This window comes from Psittacula echo, assembly GCF_963264785.1.
Source record: "Psittacula echo genome assembly, chromosome: 6".
Classification (NCBI taxonomy): Eukaryota; Metazoa; Chordata; class Aves; order Psittaciformes; family Psittacidae; genus Psittacula; species Psittacula echo.
The window spans coordinates 18,633,516-18,660,017 of record NC_137743.1 but is presented as its reverse complement, the minus strand read 5'-3'; the positions used below and the strand labels follow the sequence as shown (position 1 = coordinate 18,660,017).

The window sequence follows — 26,502 nt, the reverse complement described above, 5'->3', positions numbered from 1 at the left end:
GAGTTTGGAATATCTTTAAAATTAAATAAGGGAGAATAAAAGTGATGTAATATCCAACTAAATTACTTTTCTCGGAAAAATGCCTGGCCTCTCTCCCGATATGAAGGCCAGAGTTGTCAAATTCACTTTTTGGAAAGGCCTTCCAAGCATAGCTATATGATAGCTTATGAATACCAGTCTGTGGGAATGCTTTGACACTTTCATATGATGTAATTTGGAATACGGTCCCTATTTGCAATTGGGATTTCCTTGTAAAGGCATTAGGAGAATATGAACTACAGATAAATAGCTTTTCTGCAATACTTGCTGGTAACACGGTGCAATGGGTACCCAGCAGTGAAGATCCTACCTCTTGCGTATTCGGACCACTAAGCAGCTAAACAGATTTCCTTAAGAGATAGAGAGGTTTCTTATTTTATCAATCTATCATGAAGGATAATATTTAAGAAATTTTAAATGTCAAAGAACAATTGACATCAATTCTCCTTTCTTGCTGTTTTGGCAAAATCAAGATAATATTTTATACCAGCTCAGTAAGAGATGATGGCTCTTTGCAGAAACATTGTCAATGAGATCCTTTCCTACCATAATCAGTAAGGTAGTTTATTGTAGTGTGGTTGACAAATTGATGGGGTGCAGGGTCTCTGCTTCATGTGTGTATTTGGTTTATATAATCTAAACAGAGTGGTTCTGTGTTCTTCTAGTGACTGCATCACTCAAGCTTTGCCTAAATTGAGCTGTAGGTGTGTGCTGCAGTATGCTCCAACATCATCATCCAGACTGGGAATGTCATTAGAGTACGGCTGTCTTCTTGCTGTTGTACCCAAGTTTCCTTCGTGTGGCTGCCAGCATGCCCAGGGATTGGCAGGACTAGCACACACTGGAGTCTCTCGCTGCAACTCATTCAGGACATATTTAGGCTGCACACACAAGAGTATTTGGATTTAAAAGTCTGGACGTTTTCAGAGCTTCCTCGGCGTAGAGATCATGGGTGTTAATTAAGGACCTGATACTGGCTTCTAGCAGATAGTGAGGCATTTGGTTGAGACTGTACTGAGCTATTCTTTTCAATCCAATGTCTTGAGTAAATCCCTTATTGAGAATGACTGAAGGCAGCACTGTAGAGTTCTAATTTAAACACAAGTGCACTATTTCAACCTGTCAGGTCTCACACAAAAGCTGCATGTTTTTGCTAATGGCCTAACCACTTCATCTGTAGAGTGCTTTCAGAGTTCTTGGGTATGCCACCTGGACATGATGACTCTTACGCTTTTAAAATGATAGGATTGCTCAGATTTATCTTATAGCTACTCTTCAGACTGAGAGAATGCTTCATTTTCACTACTAAAGATTAGGTCAAGGGTAGCTGTCTTCTCATCATGTTCTCCAATTTAGAATTGAAGTAGAGAAGACAACCTTCCCTTCCTAGGACTGCTTAAATACTTTTTTGATTATTCCCTTTAACCTCTGGTGGCACAGAAAATGCATAGATCTATTTAGGGCCATACTAACCCTTCTAACTCCTTTGTTATCCTCTGTCTGCTATAGTTTACTATTCCTGAGGCTGTTTTCAGTAGTTAGTTTTGGAGCTGAACTCCAGAATCCAAAAGGACTACACTTTGGCTTAGCTATCAGTGGACATGAATCATTTAGCTACGTTGTTTTTGTGGCAAATTACTTTCCTGGTATTCAGAGGGATGCATCTCTTTGAATGTCTCTGTGATTTCCTCAAGCAACAGCTAGTGCTAATATAAAGATTCTGCCTCCTTCACTGTTCCCTTATTTGAGTATTTTTATTAATTTTGTCATTTTATAGAAGTCTGCCTTTTCACATATATTTAAAGTGTTAGCACACGACTAAATAATAGCTATGGTAAATATCAAAAGAGTACAAAATATATTTAAGTAATAAACTGTTTAAAAAAATAATAGGTAGATGGAACAATCTTTAAAAAACTATAAATACTGAAAGACTGAAGCAGTATAGGAGGTTCAATCAACTGTCATTTGAATTGCAATTTTAATGTGAATAGCATTAAAGAAAACAACAATTAATTTGAAAGGGTTTGCTTTGCAAAGCAACATTTCATAACTGTACCTTTAACCTGAGCTATCTTACTTCAAATTTCTATTTAATGCTTTCTGTTAAATATAAATAAAAAAAATAAAGAAATTTAACATTTCTGAACTTCTTCCTTCAAATAGTCAAATTAATTCAGTATTGTGCTGAGAAACAAGTGAATTCTTATTACTAATGGAAAAATCATTCTCTCATTTCACCACAGATAATGCTAAAAGGAGTCTTTCTCCTTTATGTTAGTCTACTGTGTAAGGCTTAGTTTAAAGGCAAAATCCATGTTTTGAGCATCCTGCTTTGCATGTTTTTAGTAGACCGCCTTTGGAGATGGGATCTTTCTGATCAACTTCAGTAATTCAGCCTGTTCTCCAGAGAAGTTCTGTGTTGATATCACACTGATAAGATCATCCTATTGTTTTCTTTTATCAAGATATTATTCTCCACAATTAGCATGAGTCTCTTGGGTTTTCCCAGTGGCCCAGCTTTTATCAGGTCCCCTGCTTATCCCTCCCCAGAACAGTTCCAGTTAGGTGCTTCCACCAAAGAGACCATGGCTGACAGTTTTTCCCCTCTGGCTCACTGGTTTTGACTTTCCTGAGAGAGTGCCAGTGACCCAACACTGGTATTTTTCACTCAGCACCTTCAAAGGCAGATACCTTTGAGCAGGCCCCCTTCACAACTCAGGCAGGGATGAAATGCTCACTGTGACATTTAGGTAGAGTGCAAAATACAGGAGGTAAAATCAGAATCTTTAACGCCCAGGCAGCCCTGTGACAGTGCTCTTGACTCCTGATCTTGAGCGCCATGCACTGGCAGTCACAGGGCACCCTGTAACACAAAGCACCTTACAAGGTGACTGCAGGTATGGTGGGGTTGAGTTGGCTCCTGACACAGCCCATAATTTAGGAGGTAGAAAGATGGTTTTAATGCAGTCTTTGTCCTCTTGCACATGAGCTGCATTTTTGAGTTGCACAGCTCCAAAGCCAACAACGTGTCCAGGTGCTTGGGTACGTTGTGACAGTGGCTGCCTTTTCCCAGAGAGGCAGGACACAGTAAAGAGTTTTTACTTTTGTTTTTTAAAAAGAAATGAAAAATGCATTACACTACTATAGTAATCAGTACCTATGTTATTTTAGCAAGTGTTTAATCTAGATTAAAGTCATCAAGTTAATAATAACGTGAAAGACAGTCTATAATGAAATGTTGACTATTTCAAAATGTTACCTCCATGCACTTTGGGATACAAAGGCTTCATTGACTGTCATTGCATTCATAAAACAAGCTTTAAGATTAGGATTAAAAAGTGCAATCCATCATTTCCAATAGAGGGCACACACAGCACTTTGCAGAATGAAAACTGCTTTTACCAACGTGATGTGGCAGAACTATTAACAAATCATATTCAGGCTCCTATAGAAATGAATAATTTGTGCTCCACTTCAGACAAAAAATTATCTGTTAAATTGGGAATTTATTTCTTTGGTTTGCTTCAGAATATGCAGATTGTAATTATTCAGAAGCTCAATGTGAGTTTTCCTTCCTTTTTTGCCCATGCCCCCACAATGTGTAAATATTTTTTTGAGAGATGTCTGATATTTCCAAAGGGTAGACTGCAAATGGATTTTCTGTCTATACAGGACAGTGCTCAGCACTCAGGAAGTGCAATTTAATCTCTATTCAAAATTATTTCAACTTTAAAGAATTTCAGAGAGCCACGCCATTGCTTTTTGGTTTGTTTTGTGTCTACTTTGGCTTGGTTTGTGTCTTCTTATTTTAGAGATATAGTGAAACAGAGGCCTGTCAGGAAGCTGGAAGGCTTTCTAGCACCCAGCAGATGCGACACGATAGCCACTGAATTTTAGTGTTTCACAAGGACCAATTCAATTTTCCATCTTGTTAAAAGTCTGCATGCAGTCACTCAAAACTGGTCTGACTACATAGTCAGACAACACAGGGATGATGTGCAATTGTTTCTGTCCTGAAGAGATGACCACACCATTGCCACTAGTAAGGCTTAGTGCTTGGATAACCTGTGTTTGAGGAATAAAATTCAGTACACAGGACATAAACAAGGCAGCAGTGATGCCAGGAGCCAGATAAAAGACTCTTGAAGACTTCACAACCCTATATTCACTCTTCTTTCTTTGAAGATTCCACATCCCTACAATCAATCCAACATGTATTTTTGAACAATATTTGGATTCCTCTCAAACACTCGTTTGACAACACAAACTTTCTGTTATGGAAGCTAGGCTATCAGCCCATACTGGTAAGCAATAGAAAGCCTAATTTACCCACTTCTTGCAAACTCATGGCTGGACTACAGCATTTAAAGTAATCTGGCATTGATGTTCAAGGGTAGTTAGAGACATGTGGGCACAACAGATAAGGTCTCCACAGCCTACACCAGCTCCTTTGGAAATTGATTCAGATTCAAGTTCTTGTTCTTTATCTTCAAGGTTTTCCCAGACTTCATGCAGGTAAAGGCCACAAAAAATGTTCACATAAAGATCATGGTTAATAACTACTTGGTAACTGTCGCTGGTCAGAAATAAATCCATCCTGCAGGGTGTTTGACTGCAATATTTGTCCCAGAAGTTCCAGCACCTCACACACCTTGCCATCTAGTGCTTCATGCTGCTTCTCTAGCAAAAGTTGAGCAGATTTGTGTTTGAATGCAAAACATAAACAGAAATCCTTGTCTATAGTATATGCCTCTTTCACTATAGTAGAACATGACAAATATTAGTTGCATTGGCTATACTTTGATTGCATGATAAGTATTTTCCCTAAGACACCCCAACCATTTAGATGTGGGACAGATCCCTTTCAGACTTTCCTTGGCTTTCCATCTATGCAAACTGTTTCAGGGAGCAGCATGATGTATGATTAGCTATTAACATCGAGTCAGGATAAAAGAAGATATACTCCTAGAACTGAGAAATGAGAAGTGTTCCACTGTCCCACAGTTCAGACATAGCCATTATGTAACAGCTGTGCCTACAGCCATTACTTAACACAGTGCTGGATTAAGACACCGCAGTGATGAGCAGAGCATAAAAAACTCTGGTGTTGTTGAGTATAGAATCACTCAGCAAATCCAGCTTTCAATGCTGTCTGGAAAATAGTACAGGATATGTGTAGGATGCAACACTGCATAACTAGAAAGTGATTATTTCTGCATAGTAAATATATGCCTCTTCCCCCCGCCTTCCTATCCATCCATGGTGCCAAAATTGCTACATTTTTGTTTTTATAGACAAACATTTCTTAGCAAATATATTCAACAATGGCCTTAATAAATGATAGACTTAAGAAGTTTCTCCCCTTCTGCACTGCCTGTGATTAGCCCGTCATACTGCCTGTGCCTGGCTGGAGCATTTCCTAAGGGACTCTCTGTCAGTTTAATGCAGTTTAAACACAGAGCAGTAAATTAAGCCTTACCCTTTCCAATCATTCCCTGTTATTCTGTTTGCCCAAGATAAGGGAAACCTGTTCTTTTAAGTATAAACTCTTGTTTACTACCATTTAGGACCTGGTTCAGCATTCACAAGCAGCACTTTGTAGACTGAGGCAAGCAAGTCTTGCTTCCAGCTGATTATGTATGTGTATACATCGTCCAGCTTCATGTTCTGTTAAACTAGCAGAACTGCTAGGACTGTAAACTAACATGGCAAAAAAGAACCGAGATGGTGTAACAGCAGGCAGGATTAGAAAGGTGAATGCTTGGCCAGGAGCTGGGACAAAGTAGGGTCTGTTCACATCAACGCTGTCACTGAAAAATTTTTCACTCATTTGCTCTTCTACACCCTGCGACAATTTCTTCAAATTTCTGTGGAAGGTTTGAAAGCTTCTATGCTGGTTATCATAAAACTCAATTAAAAGATTTCATCTTCAGTTCTCACTGAACTCAGGAGGAAAGCCTCTTTCAAGTTCCATCTGTTCTTCTTAATGGAATTCTCTTGCCACTAAATTTAGTGGACAGAATTCCAGAGCACCCAGGGCTTGATGCTTAGTCTGGGCAACTAATTTTATAGTCATGCTGTATATAATACGTTAGGTTCAGGCCAGCATAAAATCAGATCAATTAGATTATTCCTAAATATTTGCTATGAACTTATGAAGCAAAAAGAACATGTTTGGAGGATGCAAAGACAGAGCCCTCTTCTCATAGCCCTCAACTTCCGTTACAACCCTTTTTTTATTCCTATTTGTAATTAAATAATACAAATACAATGTGACTTGGCAAAAAACCCCAAAAAAACTAGCAATATTTTTTTCCCCCTGCTTTTACTTTATCAGCCATAGAAGTGATTTTATCAGTATTAGCAACACAGTGAGCAAACAGAGCACGAGTCTGAGACAGGAATTTTCTGTAATCACCATGGGGGAAGACTAACAAATCTTTATCACCTACATATTGACTTTAGAAAAGTAAACATTCTCATTGCATGTGACCATAAATGTTGGTAGGAAAAGTGCAAAGTAGAGTCCATGAAATTGAATGAGCTCCCACAAAAACATTTTCTGCTGTAAGCTAAGGACCATGTTGATATCCTGCCTGAAAACAGGAAAGGGTTGAGGCAGAATAAAAATGATTTAAAATGGGCCTAATTAGTGGATGAAATAAGGAATAATTGTTGTTGGTCCTAAACAAACCAAACCAAACCCAAGCAAACCCAAAAGGGTTAGGTGGAGAATAACCAGCCAAAACATTCCCAGGGAAAGGAGCAAAGGCCAGATCTCTGCTTCATTACAGTGACTCACCTTTCATTTCATCCCAAAAATATGACTCCACTAACAATGCAGGGTTACTGCTCGAGTGAGTAGGGATCTCAGGCTGAGGACTGTGAGATCCTGTGTTGCTTGTTTTCCCTGGTCTGCTCCTTTTATTCTGCTTCATCTGTGTCTGCTCTCTGCTAGCTTGCACCTATTCCTTCAGTGGATCTCAAAGAGTGGGTTTGAACAAAATGAAAGAGAAAACCTGCAGTCCCTGTGAACCCAGCCTGAGGTTTCTGTCAGGCAGATGGACATAGCCTGTGATCAGGTGACAAATTGATTAGCTTTTCAAGAAAAAGGAAAGTAAAAGCTTTCTGGATCATAGCAGAAACAGATTTTTTTCCTCTCTGTCTCTCTTCTGTTCTGTTAAATTTCTTGTTTGGATGTGGTAATGAAGACTTCTGTTTGCTTATATCATAACCTGGTTTCAGGTAAGGGTGGTTCCTAGGCAACTCTCTGTTCCTATGAGGTTAGTGACATTTAAACCAGGAATATTGGGATATATTAGGAGTCCTTAGCTTTTGAGTATCTTGATGGTGATATCCAGAGGGTAACTGAAATCTCTACATAGGGATGTCATCTACATAGACCAGTCTGGTAGTGGGCAACATTGGAAGTCACATGGAAGGAGAGTCTTCCAGTGATTGTCAATAACCTGTAAAGCAAACAACCTCTGCTAGTCTTTAGCAGAGCAATGGCAAATGTAGCTTACCCCACTGCAGTGTTCAGGGAGGTTTTGACACTGTTTGAACCACAGCAAGAATAAGCATATACCTAAGGAAAGAAACACAAGCTGAATTGTCTTAATACAGATATAGAGCGTGCTTGATCCACAAGCAGTGTAATTTAATTATAGGACTGCAGCATGACTAGGAGTGTGCTAAGGAGAAGCTTGCAGTGTGCAGGAGTCTGCCAAACTTCATGTCTCTGAACATCTTTATTAATTGTTAGTTATATTCTCCGATGAGATCCTGCCTAGAAGGCTTTGTATTAAAAGTGCAAACTGCTATTAGTTGGGTGTAAAGATGTTCTTGCCAAAGTAGCATTTCCAAAGAAACAAGTGAACAGCCAAAGAGCACAACTATACTGCAAATGCAAGAACATCTAAGGTTTTGGGAGCCCTAGGGTACAGTTATTCTTATATATTGATTTGAAGAAGCCATTCCATGTTTTAATTACAGAAGTAATGAAACAGCAGTGGGAAACCACTAAATATATTATTGGTTATGTGTGTAACTATTAAATGTGCATTTCAGTTATTAGCATTGGTTGGTACAAGAGGTAAGCTAATATCTGAGTCCTTACTATGTTGTTCTTTTGAGAAGGAAAACCCAGTGATAGGCATTGGCTATTTTTTTGTACAGGCTGCTTTTGTGGGTTTGTTTTGGTTTTTTAAAAGAGTAGTGCTGTTTCTCAGCACTTATTTCATCAGGAACAAATTGTAAATCAACAGTTTCCTTGTTCACATTTTCCAGAACTACAGAGTGTGCCCGATTTACGAGCTGCAGTTTGGGAACTGCAGATAAGAACTTACGTAGGAACACAAGAAAAGTAATTCCCATCAGACTAAGGATCCATTTAGCCCAGTATCCTGCCTCTAAACCAGAGGCTGGGGCTCTTTGACCTCTGCTAGGAAAATGTCTGAGTCTCCCTTGGAGCATAAGCAGCTCCATTTCAGTGGTCTAAACTTTGAAATGATGGATGAGAGCCCCTGAAACCTCCCTGAGCAGTAGCATGCTGGGACTGACTGTACCCTGCTGGATCTCTCAGCCAAGAAGTGCCCAGTTTCCCCTTTAATCCTTGCAGACGTTTTGCATTCATAGCACCTAGTCCCAAAATCTCCCCTCTCACTCTTTCCTAGGAGAATGTCCCTGGCTTGCATGTTGGCTATGCTCTCTCTCCTGTAGACAGGGCAGATGGGCTTCTGAAATTGATTTCAAGTGAGCTAACTTGCCCCTTAGAAAAGTTCTCTCCTCATTGTCTATAGAGGGGACCTGTAAAAGTGCTTAGAAATAGGGAGGATGTGTCTGAACCTTGGACTTACTCATATGCTTGGGTTCCCTGAAGCCCCTGCACGGTAGCTATAAGAAAACTTAAGTATATCTCACCACTCTAGGAAATTTTTATGACACAGGAACAGATTACCTGTCTCCTCAAATCATTTGCTATTGTTTTCCTTGAAGAAACATAAATACAGGAAAGAGGAAGACTAGCTGGAGCTTAGGCTACTTTATCTACTGTGATAGCTAGCCCTGGGCAAAACAATTGTCATGATTTTGGGATCAATGTAGGGACATTCTCTTTGCTTCTCACCACCAGACCTGTTATACAAGGAAAATGATTTTTAACAATTTCAGGCTTAGCACTTTCACTAGCCATATTGATGTTAAAGTTTACTGGCTTATGAGGTTTTGCGTGCAGGCATTCAAAATGCAAAGCTGCACCATCTTCTTGATAGCAAAGTGCTAGTGATAAGAAAAAGACTTAACTGTTTACTTTCTTAGATCAGTTTTCTCAAGTTATGTTCAATATCACAGCCAGCTGACATTTGCATTGTAATATATTAATGTTAAGGCTAGTCAAAAAAATGTCAGATATATGTCCCCAAAGAGAAAAGATGGTTCATGGTTTATGACAAAGGCATTCTCTTGAAGAGACCTCTACCAGCATTTGATGAGCAGTCTAGGTAAACATACAGTGTTACTGCAAAGTGAGAATGTTTTGGTAATATTAGCCTGCAGGCTTTGCAATGTAAATTCACTGTGCTAAAATGGTCAAGAGAATTGTGGCCACAGCCTCTTTTTTTGGTTTTGTGGTAGAGACCAGTCCTGGCAGAGCTTTTGAACTTAACTACTAAATACCTTTGCTCAAGGTGTTCAACCTCTGAGGTTTTCAAAATGTCACGCTAGACTTGAGCTCCCATGGAGAAATCAGATCACTATATTCTGAATTTCAGCAACAGGCTCTTGTTCCTGAATGAATGCTTTATGATCTTCTCCATACTGACAGTAGCAGTGTGTGACTCCAGTTCTGCGAACACCACACACCAAAGGATGCAGAGTTCACAACCATGTGCTTTTAGCACTGTTCACAGTATACCTTGTCATAAATGCCTGAGTAGATCCTTTGCCTGTGTTCACAGACTCCATGAGACCAACTGCCTGGCTCATGTGATTGCAGCATATTCCTTACACTTTAAACTTGGGAGTAAAAAATGGTATGAATCACCAAAATCCATAACTGGATGGGCCAACACAGATCAAACTGGAAACCAGAGCTGAAACTAATGACCCAGAATTGTGCTAATTATGTAAGAGATGTGTGATATTTCCTGAGTGTTCAGACCTTTGAAAGGATGCAGTTATAGACAGGGGCAATTCTTAATGAGGAACGGTATTGAAAGGTCAGCTGTCAAAAACAGCCAAGGATGCAGACAGGTCTAGTTCTGTGTTGCTGATGTATTTAACAACCAAGAAGGCTGCCTCTCAGGCATCAAGTCTGAGCCACTGCAGCATGCAATAAATCTCTGGAACAAGAGGCAGGGTTGCAGTTCATGCAAACCGTAAGTAAGGAGTACTGAAAAGCCTGATTTGTTCCTTACATGATACTTTAATTGTGAACTCTTTGGAACAAAGTCTACATGTGTTATTTATTTGTACGCTGTCTCAGCAAGGACTTTTTTAGTTGAAAGTTGTAAGCCCTATATCTAATATAAAATAATGAGTCAGTGACGATTGCTTCTGTTCTCTTTCAGTGACTAACAGTGTGAACAAACTAGCCAGATTCCTCTTACTTATCTTTTGTTTTGTATATGTTCTCTTGTTACCACCCCAAAACTGGCATAGCACTCAGAGCTGACAGCCTTCTAAGGTAGAAAAGACACTGTTCTCTTCTTTCTGACATTTAAAATGCCTGGAGTATCTTCTCCATAGCTGAGGTATTTTATAAATTGAGCTAGAGGCTTTGTTACTGCAGAAAAGTTTTAGAAAAAGAACTCATCTTCATGTTTATGTAACGTGACTCACTCTTTCTTTACAGAATCTTATTTGGTAAAGGTGCCTCCTTTGTAAGGGTCACCTTAGAGAGCCAGGAGCACAAAGGATCTTATTACATGCAAATTGCTCTAATCAATTTGAGGACAATACAAAATCACTGCCTAATAAATTATTCACAATATTCAACTAAGCAGCTATTTTCTTTTCACTAATCAATTATGCTACTTCTCATATGAATGTCTAAAACACTGGATACTAAGGATCTTGCTACCAAATCAGAACTACAGTACAAATAATGTCATTTTTAAAAATGTCAGGCAACAGCACAGTTACTGTGTGGCGTGGTTAGGGTAGAATCCCGTGTTGTAATTCCTTCCATATCAAAGTGAAGATAAGAGGTTCCCACTCTGGCCAGTCATTCCTAACCTCCAACTACAGTTTAACTCTCTTTCACTTGTGATGTTTCAATTGTTTGAGGGACCTTGCCCTACCTAAAATGGACCAGTGAAATGATGTGGGATTTTGATTTTCTGAACCAGATTTCACAGATCTGTTGTAATAATTGTAACACAGGACTGCATTCTTGCAAGGCTCAAAATGTGTTCCTTCACTCTCAATCTTTTCAGCAATCCTGCTCTTAAAATTCCTGGATTTTATAACTACTTATCTGATGTTTAGTTCCCATTTCGTCCCTGTGGGTTGCTGACAGCCTTCTACAGAATTCAGATTATCTCCTCATCCTTGCTCATCCAAATCAGAATGACCTTCTAACATGAAACTAGTTTGCTGCAGGAGCATGCACTTTTCTGTGAACTATTGCTTTGACTTTCAGATACTTGGCTCAAAGCTGTTTCATTATGAGTTATGTGCAAACTGTATAATACATGTCTCTGCAAATCACATCTTTAATTGTTTAGTTCATTAAGGTATTCCTCAGGATTGAGCATTTCTGGAAAATGCAATAGAGAGTTTCAAAATCTTCATTCAGCCCTAAACTCCATCCTGCAGGAGTGATTTTAAATTCAAAATATTCTTTAGAAATCTGAGGTGGGAGGTGGTGTTTGGGTTTTTTTGTTGTTTTGTTAAAATATATGTGTATATATATATATATATCTCTGTAAAATTAATCTGCCTGTCTAGCAAGTCTTTGTGCTGCTTGTGGCTGGGATAGTTATTTTACTTCACAGAATCTGATACATGGATTCTGGGTCCTGGATTTGTGCTGAAAACAGTGTTGATAATTCAGGGTGTTTTAATCATTGCTGAGCAGTGCTTACAGAGTCAGGGTCTTTTCTGCCACTCATACCATCCCACAGTGAGTAGGCTGGGGGTGCACAAGAACTTGAGAGGAGACACAAGGGATATTCTAGACCATATGGTTTCTGCTCAGCATAGAAATTTGGGGGAAGTAGGGGGATGTTTGGAGTGATGGCATTTTGTCTTCCAAAGTAACCTTTTCTCATGATGGAACCCTGATTTCCCAGAGATGGCTGAACATCTGCCTGATGATGGGAAGTAGTGAATTAATTCCTTTACTTGTGCATGTGGCTTTTACTTTACCCTATTAAACTGTCTTTATCTCAGGCCAAGAGTTTTCTTGCTTTTATTCTCCTGATTCTCCCCCCACCCCACACTGGGGAATGAGCATGTGGCTGCGCAGTGCTTAGAGGCTGACTGGGGTTAAACCACAACAGTTCTAGTGGTGGAAATAAATGCAAACACAGTGAATCAAGTGGTTTTATTTTGTGCAAAACAACCTGCTATCCTTCAGAATCCCTGACATAATTACCAGCTGCAATGACTAAAGTAAGTCCACCACAAGCCAATCCTGTGTGTTATAATCTCAGTGCCAGTCTTCATTTTGCTTAGCTTACTCAACATCTGGTACTGTTTTGCAGGTTCTGCATTAATAGGAGTCTATTCAAGACTAACATTGCCATACAGCATCCCAGTTAAACAGTGAACACATTGTTGAAAATGAGCACAAACACTGTGGACTTCCGAGTGCTTCCTTAGACCGAAAATCCTCTTAAGTAAAGGCAGTCTCTGTGGCACTCAAGATGTATGTTCACACAGCAGCCACGACAATCAGACCTCATGTGTCTGAGATGACCTGGATCACAGTGGAGAACAGAAAACCTACCATACTAGTTACAGCAAAAAGCTTAATTAAAAAGCTTTAGTTAACCAAAAAGCTTAATTAGTTCATCTTTGCTAATGGTTGCTTTTTACCAAACTAGCCTACAAAAAAATGCTTCCACAAGAAGTTCACCTAGCATATCCAAAGGACGTGTAATCCTAGCAACCTTTACTGGGCACTTTTGTAAGCAGCTGAGGCCAATGGTCCTTTATCTGGCACAGCTGTAGCTGGATGAGGCTGCATGCCTGCTATCAAGATAGGCAAGGCAAAACAAAACAGAATCAGATTTGACTTTTCTCCAGTCTCTGAGATCCCAAGAATTTTCCAGCTAAAGTCCAAAGGGGTGAGATCAGACTTGCTTGTTACATGTGCAACACCCAGTGTCACGCGCCTGACCACAGAAGTACAGTTACAAGATGACAAAGAGGTGAGGCAGAGGAATCACGGACTTCTTTTTTGTTTGCTTGTTTATTTCTTTACTAAAGCAAAACTCCAAAGGCTTTTTGTTGCAAAGTCCTAACAAGAAGTCATAACACAACAAAGTGCATCAACTTCCTATTTAGGTGAATATTCCCAGTTTGTACAAAAAACAATCCCACAAAAACATTTAAAGGATGACCCTTTCTTCTCCATTTCCATGTGATGGGTGGGGTCTCTCTCCCTGGGCATGCCCCACCTGCCTGCCTTTAAAAGCAAGGACCTTCACTATACTGCAGGATCTTGGAAAGTGGGGTTATCAAATGGAGAGCATCTCTGGCCAAGGGTTTCCAAGAGAGTGGCATTTCCTTTGTGACCAGCTGTGAGTATTACTGTAGGAATTCAGGAGTAACATTAGCTTGAGGCATTACCTTTGGTGCTAGTCTAAGATGGGTGGCAACCTACTAGGCTTTGCATGGAGCTTATGTCCTTACTGCTTCTCTGAGGACTTGAAGCCCCTTTGCCTTTTCTTTTTACTGAGACATTTGGCCTGCTTTCTCACTGAACAGAGGGGACTGTAATAACTTGCTTTTACCTCTGAGAGATGTTGTGGGAAACACAAGTGCTAGGACCTGCCTTCCTACATGTCCTCCATCCACCTCCCCAGTGTCAACCTGAGGAATTTTGTGATCCCCTCGTTGCTCTGGAGAGGATTCACCCCATGATTTCTCAATGCCCATCCTATTTTCCTTTTCCCTCTCTCTAGTTCCCCTCAGGAGCTCATGTACATCCTATCTCCTCAAAAAAAGAGCCCCAGACAGTCCCAGAGCTGTCCTGCTCGCCCCGTCCTCGCGGGCACTGGTGCGGCCCGCCGTTCAGGCGGCGGCTGTGCCGTGCCAATACCCTGGCCGACCGGAGGGCTCGCGCTTGAGATGTCCCCGGCTCTCCCCGTCCTCCCCATGCTGCGGGACCGGCTGCTCCATGCCCTGCCCCAGACGGCTCGTCCTGGCTCCGCTCCCCGGCAACACCCTGACGTAGGCCAGGAGTGAGTAACGACACCGAGCGCAATCCCCGCCGCCCCTAGCAAGCAGGTAGCTCCGCCCCAGCGGGGAACCGGGTCCAGGTCTCCATGAGTCCTCCGCAAAGCCCGCCCCGATCAAAGAACGGGGATTACGAATCCCGGAGGCCCGGGCCGCGTCGCCGGCTACCTCCGCGCAGCTCCGTCTATGCGATGCTGCCGCGTTCTCCGTCTTGCCTCACCTCCCGCAAGCACATCTTAACCTACGGTACCAAGTGTCCCTCGCAACACCCTCGCTGCTGTTAAACGTCTTTTTATTATTGTTACTCCATTAGGGGGAAAAAAGGGTTAAAGTGTCAAAACCAAAACTACCGGGCGCACTGCGGGTCCTCTCTTTAAGCACGGGCGTCCTGGGCCACTGACCCAGATCGAGGTGCCCGGCGGTCCGTGGGTGCGCGGGACAGAACCGGAGACCGCGTCCGTACAGAGCCTGTGTCCGGCTGCCGGCTGCGGCCCGCGGGGTGCTGGGAGGTCCCCGCCGACTCGTTCAATCCCAGCACAAGGAGCAGGCAGTGAGGCCGGAGCGGAGGCCCGGGTGGGTGCTAGCTCGGCTCTGCGGGCGGGCACAGGCTGCCGGTCGGCGTGGTGGAGTGGCGCGACACACCAGCGAAGTAAGGCTGAAGGCTGTGCTGCCATTCAGTGGGACCTTGATAGGCTGGAGAATTTTGCACAGAGAAACCTAATGAGGTTCAGAAAGGGCAAGTGTAGGGTACTGCAGCTGGGGAAGAAGAACCCCAAGTACCAGTAGAGGCTGGGGTTGACCTACTAGACAGCAATTTGTCTGAGAAGGACCCTGGAGTATTGGTGGATGGTAAGTTGACTAAGAGTTGGCAGTGTGCCCTTGTGGCCAGGAGCAACAGCAGTATCCTGAGAGGAGTGTGGTCAGCAGGTCGAGGGAGGTGATTTTCTCCTTTCTACTCGACCTTGGTGAGGCTACATCTGGAATACTGTATTCCAGTTCTGGGCTCCTGAGTAGAAGAGAGACAAGGAAAGGGCCCTGCAGAGGGCCATAAGGATCATCAGGGCTCTAGAGCATCTTTCTTGTGAGGAAAGATTGCAAGAGCTGGGCCTGTTTAGTCTAGAAGAGAAGACTAAGAGGGGATCTCATGAATGCATGTAAATATCTTGAAGGATGGTGGCAGGAGAATGGTGCCAGACTCTTTCAGTGGTGCCCAGTGACAGGATGAGGAGCAATGGCCATAAACTAAAACACAAGAAGTTTTGCCTCAACATGAGGAAGAACTTCTTTACTTTGAGGGTGGCAGAGCACTGAAGAGGCTGCCCGGAAGGGTTGTGGAGTCTCCCCTTCTGGAGACGCTCCTATACAACCTGCTCTAGGTGGCCCTACCTTGGCAGGGGGCCGGATGACCGCCAGAGGGTCCTGGTAGTCCCGGCTATTCTGTGCAATACGGTAGCTGCTGCCCGCCTTTAGATGTACTACGGTGGGGGCGGAGGGCGACCTTCGCAGCACCCCTCTGGGGGGGAAGATCCGGTCTAGTTGACATCTCTATGGTTCCGGATGTGGCTGCGCCCTTCCCGCCCTGCCTCTCTATGGTGCCTTTCCGGGGGGAAGGGCCGGCGCCGCGCGCTTGCGTGAGCCGGGGCTGCCGCTGCCCGACCCGGTGAGCGCCGCCGCTGCTGAGGAGGAAGGCGCGCGCCCCGCCCCCCTGGGCCCCCGCCGCGCCGGGGGGGCCGCGCCCCCGCCCCGCTGCGCCGCTGGCACCCCGGGGGCTCCGCGGCGGCAAATGGTGGGGCCGGACGATGCCGGGGCTCCGGGCAGCGCAGCCGTGTTTCCCGCGGGCCGGCAGGAGGCGGCGGAGGAGGAGGCGGCGGAGGAGGAGGAGGACGGGGAGCGGGATGGGAGCCGGGGCTTGAGCCGGAGGAGCGGCGGGCCGGGGCAGGAGCGGCTGCTGCAGCGGTACCTGGCGGCGGGTGGGAAGCGCTGCCCGGAGAAGCCCGCCAACGGGGCCGCCTGCGCTGTGGGCCCCCGCGGGAAGATGACCAACGGGGACGTCGGCTTCCTGCTGTTGCCGCCGCCGGAGGAGTCGTCGCCGACCCCTCGGGCAGGACGGGCCGAGCCGGAGCAGGATGAGCAGGGGCCGGGGGAGGAGGAAGCGAAACTGCAGAACGGGGGCTTCCTCCCCTGCTCGCCCAGCCCGGGGGGCGGTGGCGGCGGCCCCGCGGGAATCGCTTTGGAGGAGCCGCTGAGGAACTGCCGGCTGCGGAGCGAGGAGGAGCACCGCGGAGGAGCCGTCAGCAACTCCCCGCCGCCCCTCACCCTGCTGGACGACGCCGGCAAGCGGGCGCAGGCAGCCCCTGGCGTGCGGACCTCCCGGGGAGCGGCGGAGCTCGCTGCCCTGCCCCTCGGCTTCACGGACGTGAACCTGAACTCCCGCAACACCTACGAGGTGAGCCGCCGTCGCAGCGCCCCGGACCACCTGCCCCACGGAGGGATGGCGCCCGCGGCACCGGCGCTGTCGCAGGAGTCCGCAGAGAGGACCCGGCGGGCTGGCATCGCTAGCGCCGGCAGCAGCTTTGCCGAGTTCTTCACCAGGTAAAGGGGCAGGCGGTGGGGCCTGTACCGGCGCGCCCGACAGCCCCGGCCCGGAGCCGGGACGGGGGTGCCCCTCACGGCGCGGGTTGAGGTGTGCCGGGGTGTTGGGGTTGTCCAAAAGACCAGGTCAGCAGGGTTTGGCTGCCGGGCAGCGGTTCCAACCCCGACGGGCTCTTCTGCCACCAAGAAAATATTGTTACAGTGAGGAAGAGGCTTTGTGTTGAGTGTGAGGGTAAGGTGATAAAGGTACTTTCGCTGCTACAGACTACACGGACTTTAAACCGGAATTTGCTTCCTGTACCAGAGCATTTTACTTTCAGAATGAACACCGTGGTACTGATGAAACTGCTGGTGAAGTGCTGGTATTGGAAGCTCCTTTGGGGCGATTCTGAGAATTGCCATGGAAATTGAAAAGGCTTATAAAGCTTTTGCTACTTATTGATACTGTGGATACAGTTTTTTTATTCCAGTGTGTGATGCAGAAAACTTTAAGGACTAGCCCAAATTAACTGGGCTTCTGTTAAGTTTCTAGTACAACACCAAAAGCTTTAGGACATCCACCTGGGGCACTTGGAGACACTGTAGCATCAGTCACTCTTTAACATACTATACAGGAGATACATCTTCTATGTAATAGTTTCTAGCATACTCTCTGTTACTTCTGTTTGAAGAGGAGAATTTAATTTCTAATTTTCTAACAATTTTATTTTCCAAACCCTATTATAGTTACTGTGTGACAGGCACTCTGATAGAACAGTGAGTTTCTAATAAAGATTGAATCTATTAAGTGAAGAATTGATGTAGGAGAGGAGAGGTTTGATCTGAAAACAGGATCCCAAATTGAGAAATAAGCTCCTTCTGCCAGCCCTCAGGAAAGGCAGAGATGGATTCCCGCCTGAGGATGAGGATAAGGATAGTGGCAGTTGCAGGGTAAGTTTAATGCCTCATCTTTGTTTCAAGGATGGGTTGAGAGATGTCCCTCTATTCCCAATATTTCTTGTTAGTGTTTTTCCCTCTCACCCTTTTTTAGCCCATTGTGTTACGTGGACTGCAGTACTTCTTCCCTTTGCCTCATTACTTGAACACTTTGACATTGGTACTTGTTGCTTTTTGCCCCAGAGCAATAGCTTAATGAAATTCTGGAGGATTTTCCTCATAGAAAATGCTGAACTTGGTCTGCAGTATAAGTTGTCAGTATACATTGATGTTTGCTGTTTTCAGTGAAGGCTTGGGTAATACATGCAAAAAAATTTAATTGCTTCTATCCTGGCAAAAGCTACAGCACTGACACCTCACTGAAAAAAAGGATTTCCCGGAGTCAGTTTCATAGTCCCTGCCTGGCTCAGATGACTGTGCCTCGTGTGCGTTGGCCCTGGTGAGCAATATCGGCTTTAGAGGCTTTACCTTCAGCTCTGCCTGTACATTCATAAAAGTGCCTTACTTACAGCTGATTTCATCTGAACAGCCAAAATAGGATCTTCTAACAAAAAACATCTACCTATTTAGAAAAAAACCAAAACTAACCAACCAGAAAAACAAAACAAAATGAAACTTCTCTTCCTTGATTTGTCCCTAGGTACAGTAATACCATTTTGTAGTCTCCATTGCTTAGAAAAGTGGTAATAAAACTTTCATAATTTTTTTTGGAGTTGTTAGTTCTTGTTTTTGAACTATGTCTGACACTTTAAGAGCTTAGACTTCTCACTTTTTGTTTTTAAACTGCTCAGATTCATTCAGAACTGACAGTTCCCATTTTCCATTTATAAGTGAATTTTTCTCTAGTTCTTAGAGAAATACCTTGGCTCTCAGTAACGAGGACTAAATTGTGTAAAAATTGCCCTGTGATGAAATGTTACAGCAACTATACCTCCTTGCGAAGCTTCTCAGCAGATGGTTGCTTGTATTTTTGAGTAGGCACAGAGCCATAAATGCTGTTTCTCCTTAAAGTTTAAGTAGTACCAGGTGGCTGTGTTCTATCAGCAGTACTTGCTGAGAGAGAACTCACTTGTGTTTTGTCAGGATGTGTACCTGCTTCCACAGTGTATAAGAAAAGATGCTGGATATGTTAAACACAGGTAATTCAGCAGCCTGGGTCTTCTTATGTAGGATGTTTTGCACTTGTAATGCTCTTTGTCTGGTTTACAAACTGTCTAAATTTCTGCAGTTATCTTTGTTTTTCCTAACAATTATAATTATATGGAAGTTCTTTTAAATGGTGGACACTTCTTGCTGTTATTTCAAAAATGAGAGAAGGCAAGTCCTGCTACCTTCATTGTGAAACTTTCAGTGTAATTGCTGTGACCAAACAGTTTGACCACCAGATCTGGGTTAGGAGGCTACTGTTTCCAGCTGCTTGCTCCTAGCTCCTCAGTTCTCAGACTGGCCTGCCATGCAGTTATTGAAATGATCTGTGTTAATTGTCTGTCTGCATTTCACTGAACTGGAGGACAAAGGGATGGGGTGAGGTAGGGGAAAATGCAAGCAGCTGTCAACAGCAGCATCTTACCCGAGCTCTGCGACGGGAAGAGCAGCAGTGCCCTCGACATTGTCAGTAATAACTATTTTAAGTTCATGGGAAAGTTCACATCAATGATTAAAGCTTTCTTTTTCAGGTAAGTACTAGGTGTAATATTTGTTCCTGGGATCTTAAACTGTATCTGTGACAAATTATCAAGCCTGTCAAATCAATGCTAACAACTTCCAACTGAAAAATAATTGTGTTTGCTGTCTTTTTTGTTCTACTTTGTTTCTCCCAACGTGTGAACTGGGATGGCTCAAGTAAATCAGAGGTATGTGGAGAAGAGTGCTGTGGCAAGGAAAATTGCATGACTATGGTCACTTGTCTCCACTGTGCTACTGTTATAGTCAGAGCATTAAGTGGCTTCTTGAAAGTCACCTGTCACTGCTTTGTACTTCTGTGTATGATTCATAATATAATCATATATAGGCACTGTTCTTCTGGTTTGTGTTCTTGCATAGCAGCTTACAATGTTCTGTTCTAGGATTATTGGATCACTTTTGGGTGGTCCCAGCAGATTGCTGTTGAGTACAGAATAGTTCAGTGAGCAAGAATGTTGCATGGACAGTTGAATTAAAACCATGATGATTACCTGCATTGTGCTTTATCCCTCAAAGTGGCATGTACAGAGCAGAACAGTAAACCAAAAAGGGCAAGCAACAGTGAGTATTCCAGGGCTGAGATTAAGCCATGGTGATTCTGAACCTCTTGTAAAAATTAATTATACTTCATAGTTCCACATGTACATACCAGGCACCTTCTCAGCTAATGTAGATATTGTTTCTTTCCAAACCACGTGTTTACTAGATAAATATAGGTATCACAGAATGGTTTGGTTTGGAAGGGACATGAAAGATCATCTAGTTTCAACCCCTCTTCCATGGGCAGGGGCACCTTCCGTTAAACCAGGTTGTTTACAGCCCCATCCAAGCCTTACCTTGGACACTTCCGGTCATGGGGCATCCACAGCTTCTCTGGGCAACCTGTGCCAGTGTCTCACCACCCTCACAGGGAAGAACTTCTTCCTAATACCTAAATCTACCCTCTGTCAGTTTAAAGCTATTCCCCCTTGTCCTGTCACTACATGCCCTTGTAAAAAGCCACAGCTTTCTTGAAGGCCCACCTTCAGGTACTGTAAGGTTGCTATTGACAATAGCAGTGATACTTTTTTGTACTAAAGCACCACTTCCCCAAATACTTGTTTTCCAGAATCCATCTAGCAAGTCTTTCTGATAAAATCGCAAGGATTAATTCATAACTGCCACCTCTCAAAGGACTTCATGTGCTGTGAGCAGTAGATGTAAGGGGTTGTAAGCATGTGTGGTAGTTGACACACAGATGCTTATAAAACATGTGTTTAGTCTCATCCTTCCTTCCTTCTTCATCCAGAATGGTTGTGATTATTGTCTAGAAGTTTTGAAGAATCTTCACTTGGGGAGATGGTGGAAAGTTGAAGGGACTGATGCGTGTAGGAGCAAAGAACTGAGAAATTGATGAGACCCGCATCTTTTTTAACTCACTCATTGTAAACACAGCAAGTAGGTTCAGCAAGAAGGTAGCTCTTCAAAAGCTCCTAATCTAGCCCCTACAGAGATAGCCTTGACTGAGACTGGAGGTTTGCAGAGAGGTTCACATCCCTGAGTATTGTTATTTGTGTACATAGTAATGTCTCTAGATCAGTGGTTTGTATTTCAATTTATTACTAAATAGCACTGGCAGCTTTTTGTGCTATATAAGCATATACCTAGTCTACAGTTGCATCTTGTGCGTGTTTAATACCAGAATTGATGTTTTTCTTTGTATACAGAGCTTTTCTGTTTCATAAATCAATGAAACTTAAGGGGATGTACTGTGCCTGTGTGGGGGAAAAATTCTGTTTCATGGTGTTTTGGTCAGTAATGAGTCAGGAGGAGGGTGAGCTGTCCTAGTTACCACAGATCTTCTAAACCTGGTGTTTGTGTGAAGATCAAAGAACATGTTGATGGGGGTAGTTCACAATGCTTGGTTTCTGTTCCTTTATTAGCTGTGCTTATACTCGGTCAGTTCTTGCTGCAATCCTGAAAGACTTGTGTGTTTGGTTTTGATTTGGGGGTTTTTACCTTGTTCAGATTTACTACAGAAAAAAAATACAGAGTGCTTCTAACAGGTCAAAGAAATAAACTGATTGGGAAGATAATTAAGGGAGTACAACAAAACTTCCCCCTATGGCACCCTTCACTCTTCTGTCTTTGTTAGCTGTAGGTTTTTTGCTTTCTCTAAGCAGTCTTGTAACTTAAGTGAACAAGCTGATACTTATAATTGAATTACAGCTGACTGGAGAAAGTGGGCAAGGGCACCTGGACCCAGATCAGTGACTAACTTGAACAGTATTGGTTTTTTTCCTGTTAGACGTAATTAACTTATTATAAATAGGAAAAAGTTTTCGTATTGTCAAAACAAGAAGCTTCTCTGTAGGCTCTTCATTCACTGTTTGCTAAGAATGATTTATGAGGTTGTGTTGATGTGTTAGCCAGTTTCTGGCTCTCAGTCATATGAATAACAAATATAATGATAGACTAAATCTCCAAAGTAAAACAAACTGGAGCAAACTTAACAAATGCTCAGCATTTTTTTTTTCCCTCCCAACTTTTTAAATAAGTGTGTACACAGAAAACTTTACTCAAACCTGCTGTTCACAAAAAAGGTGAAGGAAATACCCCTGCACATTTGAAGTTTCTCTTGCAATTGCAGATTTCACTGTAGCAAATTAAATGTATATGGTAGCAGCCTCTCCAATTCCAAGCAATCATGAAAATGAGCAAGTCCTCAAGGTCTGTGAGTTGAAAATGCCTGTTTGAGAAAGTTTTACTCCTGGGCCTCATGATGTGTAGCTTTCAAAGAGTTTTGTGTTTCTGAAAAACATTGGTAATGGGTGTTCTGCTGTAAGTATGTGAGATGTTTTTCACTTATGTTATCATTTTGGCTAGGGTGTCTGTTGAATAGCAAACCGAACAGACTTTGTTCCACTACCACGTAACAATCGAATGCTGATTTAACTCTGAATAGGTGCTGGATTGCTATACTGCTCCAACTTCTGCCTGCAGCCTGTCTCCACACTCCCTTCTGAAAACCTGACTAAATAGATGTTGCTTCTAAGACCTTAGAGCATACACATAATAATCAATTTAAACTTCCCTAAGTACTATTAGCAATTTCGCTTCTCTCATTGGTAGACAGTGTAACATTCTGTGTTGGTACTGATATTTGCACTGGGAGCCTTATAATCCTAATAGGATTTTTCCTGAAGTAAATTCTCATTAAGCTAATGCTGTGGGTTTTTGTGGTTTTTTTTTTTGGTTGGTTGGGGTTTCTTTGGTTCTTTTTTTTTTTTTTTTTTTTGGGGGGCGGGGGGGCAGTGGAGGGAGGCTATGTGTTTTCTTCTTTTTTAAGCCAGAGAGCTGAAATTGCTGTTTAGTGTGCAACAAACTGTTGGAGTCATAGCTTGTTTTGCTAAGGACTATTTTACAGAGGCATTTAAACTTAACCTGAAAGATTTCCCCCTCTGCTTCATTTTGCAGAAGGCCTTTTTCATTCCTTCGTCTCTTCTACTTATTTTCTGTTATGGAATTTCTTACAGACTCTACGTTGAGAATAGTGTGACAAAGTGAATGGAATCTCTCTTCTGAATGGGGTATGACTGAAAGGAGAATGTTTTACATGGAAAACAACAACCAAAGGAGGTCGCTTTAACCACAGCTGGCCTCTAAGTAAATGGTAGTTTTATGCTTTTGCTCTTGTGGCTGTTCAATTATTCATTAGGCTATTTTGTCTTGATTATTTAAGAAAAAAAAAAAGTTTAAGGGGTTTGGTTACATTTCATTTACATGGATGCAAAAATTATTATTCTTTCTTTCAGTTTTTGAGAACTGCTGAGATATTTATGATATAAAGCCTGTCCTCTTTTATCTCTTATTGGTCTTGTTTATTGTCGGCTGGGAAGGAACTAGCTTTGTAGGACTGGGCAGTAGGCATTGCTTTAAGCTTCTCAGCCTCAAACTGTGCTACGCTTCTCAGCCTTTTTATCACTGCTTTCTAAGGAAGTAAAGCTTAAGCAGTTACTGCCTGATGTCTCTAATACTGCATAGACTGTTAGCCAGGTTTAGTCAAACCTTTCTGAGATTGAGAAGACTCAAGCAGAAGAATCTTACAAAGTTTTGAATAAACATTGAGCAACAGGAGGGTCTGCAAAGAGAGGCTCTGATAATTCGGCTCTGTATTGCAGAAACCAGTCAGCTGTGTGAACACCTGAAGAGTATGTTGCTTCTGGCTTGGCACTGAGGTAGCAGTGTGAGAGGTGTTTGAATGTTGTGTGGGTGAACTTAGGACTTCAATTAGTAGAAAACTAGTTTTGATGGTCATGGATGAGTTTATTCTTCCAGAACTTCTGAGAGCCAAACACTCAGACTGGTGTTCCTGTAAATTCCTTTCCTGTTTTCTTACCTCCTGACTGAAAATAATACCTGTAGCCTGTAGAAGGAAGCTCTTTTCAGTTTTCCTCCATCCTTCCCCAAGGTACTCCTTTATTAAGATGAAACAGGGTTTGATTTCCATTGTTGTATTTGGAACTTTATTTAATGTGCTCTTGGGTGAGTCAGAGGCTCTCTTGATCATGTAGTATAATAAAAGCTGCCTTGATGGCTCCCCTTACCTAGAACAGTTCTGTTGATCTCAGACTTCCACAATAGGCAAGCTAAGTGTTCTTGGCATCTTTTCTCCTAGACAATCAATGAAACTTCTATAGCCCTTCTGCCTCTGCTGGAACCACAGAAACCCAGACTTGCTGCTGCCTCTGTCACTGAGGTCTGGTTTGATGTGCTGAGGAAGATGCTATGGGAGAAGGGCGTACTTTGTACATCTTGTGCTTCAAGAACAGCAGTTGTTGGCACCAGCTCCTCTGCTTTCTCTAGCAGGGGAGGCTTGGCCTTGGCCAGCCTGTGGGGTCTGAGACCCCACAACGTTCAATCCTATCTGTATTGCTTCAGTTACCTAATGTATCTGTTTAATGTAGGATCTTGTCTGCCTTGCTGCTGGGCGGTAATGAAGCTGTTTGTATGCTGGATGCCAGAAAGCTTTAAAAAATCAAACCAACCATGAACTACCAAAGATATTTGGGCAGCTGATAGCTGTGAACTGGGAAGCAGTGGAGATTCCAGAACACAAAATATCTTTGTTTTGAGTGGCTGAAGGAACTGAGGATGTTTAGTCTGGAGAAAAGGAGGCTGAGGGGAGACCTTATCGTTCTTTATAACTACCTGAAAGGAGGTTGTAGGGAGGTGGGTGTTGGTCTCTTTTCCCAAGTAACAAGTGGCACAATGAGAGGGAACAGCCTCATATTGTGCCAGGGAGGGTTTAGACTGGATATTAGGAAAAAATTCTTCACTGAAAGGATTGTCAAGCATTGGAAAAGGCTGCCCCGGGGAAGAGGTTGAGCCACCATCCCTGCAGGTGCTTAAAAGACTTGTAGATGTGGTGTTTAGGGGCATGGTTTACTGACAAACTTGGCAGTGTTAGGGTAACAACAGGTAACATGATTCTGTGATTAACAGGTAACATGATTCTAACTTTTTGCTGTAAACCTCAGGTGTTTTGCAGGTTGCTTGCTGTTCCTCAAATTCTGCAGACAGCTGTGTGATAGATTGAGAATTTTCTTCCTTACTTTTTACAAAACCATCAGGCAAACCAAAAGGAATTGGGCTCATACATATTAATATCTTCTGTCTTAACAGGTCAGAAGTGGATTCTTGCATTTTGTAATATTTCTGCGAATTTATTGCTGAAGCAGTGACATAAAATATACTGTGAATTGCTAACCACAGCAGAAACCTGATACATGGAGTGGCTACACAAACAGTGCAGTAGTATTTTGTAGAACTACGTTAAATGATTGAGTAGTCAACATACACTCTGTTTAGGACCAGAAAGGAAGAACATTAACTGAGGTTAGCTAGGCAGGTCAGAGTAGTAAGCATCACCAACCCATGGGACTGTCTTCAAAATAAAACTCTGCCTCATCTTTGAGCTTACTGTTCACAGACTTGTAGGCTGTGTCAAAGGCTGGAAATCTGTCTTTCTCATCTTTGTCTTGAAAACGTGTATAGTATAGGAATATGTGGACTATAGGTTTAGCGACTGCTCTGATAAAGATGGTGACTTTTGTCTTAACCAGAAGTGAGTCAGTCATTACTAGAACAGTGTTAAGTAGTTTGCTTCATTAGGTTGTACTTTTGTGAGGTGTCTTAGTGAGCCGATTGGAGAATTTGCTGTTGTCAGGAAACTAAGGGAATGTGTCTTCCCTGCTTCTGGTATTTATTTAATCCTCTGTGAGCTGCTGTAGCTCACTAAGCCAGGGAGTGAAAAAATGTGGGTAGCTTTCTGTGGGATTAGTGAGTTGAATTGACTTGCAAGGTATGGGAAGTCTGAATCGATGCAACAGAAAGGAGTGTAGAACATTAATGGTTTAAAGAAAAGAAATGGGCTTCCCCTTAGTGGAGCTGAAACAACTTGGCCGTTATGTGTGTGTGGGGAGGAGCACTGTTTTCATTAGAGTGAACACTGATTCACTGATTTCATTCACTGTTTTCAAACAAAATTCACTGTTTTCATGTTGCTGGTTAATCAGCTCTGGCTTTGCTGGAGTATATATCCCTGGCCATGCACAAAAGAGCAGAACATCTGTAGTCAACTGGTAGAAATTCTCCACTTCTTGCAGCTGTGATCTAGAATTTTGTTTCGATTCTGTGGGCAAGTGAGATTTGGTTATTACAGATTCACCATAGTGTTAGAGGTAGTGTCAAAATAGCCGCTGAACTGCCTGATTAAATATGAAAATGATAGACTAGTTTGGCATAGAGCGTCATTTTGCTAATTCACTTTGAAAAGTAAAGGTGAGACCACACTGTTTATTT

The 26,502-nt window shown here is 42.9% G+C and overlaps 1 protein-coding gene across 1 annotated transcript in view; it reads left to right on the top strand.

Moving 5' to 3' along the window:
• Positions 1 to 16,231: 16,231 nt before the first annotated feature.
• The window catches only part of TBC1D12 (TBC1 domain family member 12), a gene marked incomplete at its 5' end in the record, with an annotated part of 46,310 nt that continues 36,039 nt past the window's right edge, over positions 16,232 to 26,502 (top strand). The window contains one exon of the mRNA XM_080621723.1: positions 16,232 to 17,040. Within this exon, the coding sequence (XP_080477849.1) occupies positions 16,232 to 17,040 (809 nt within the window). The remainder of the gene's footprint in view (positions 17,041 to 26,502) is intronic.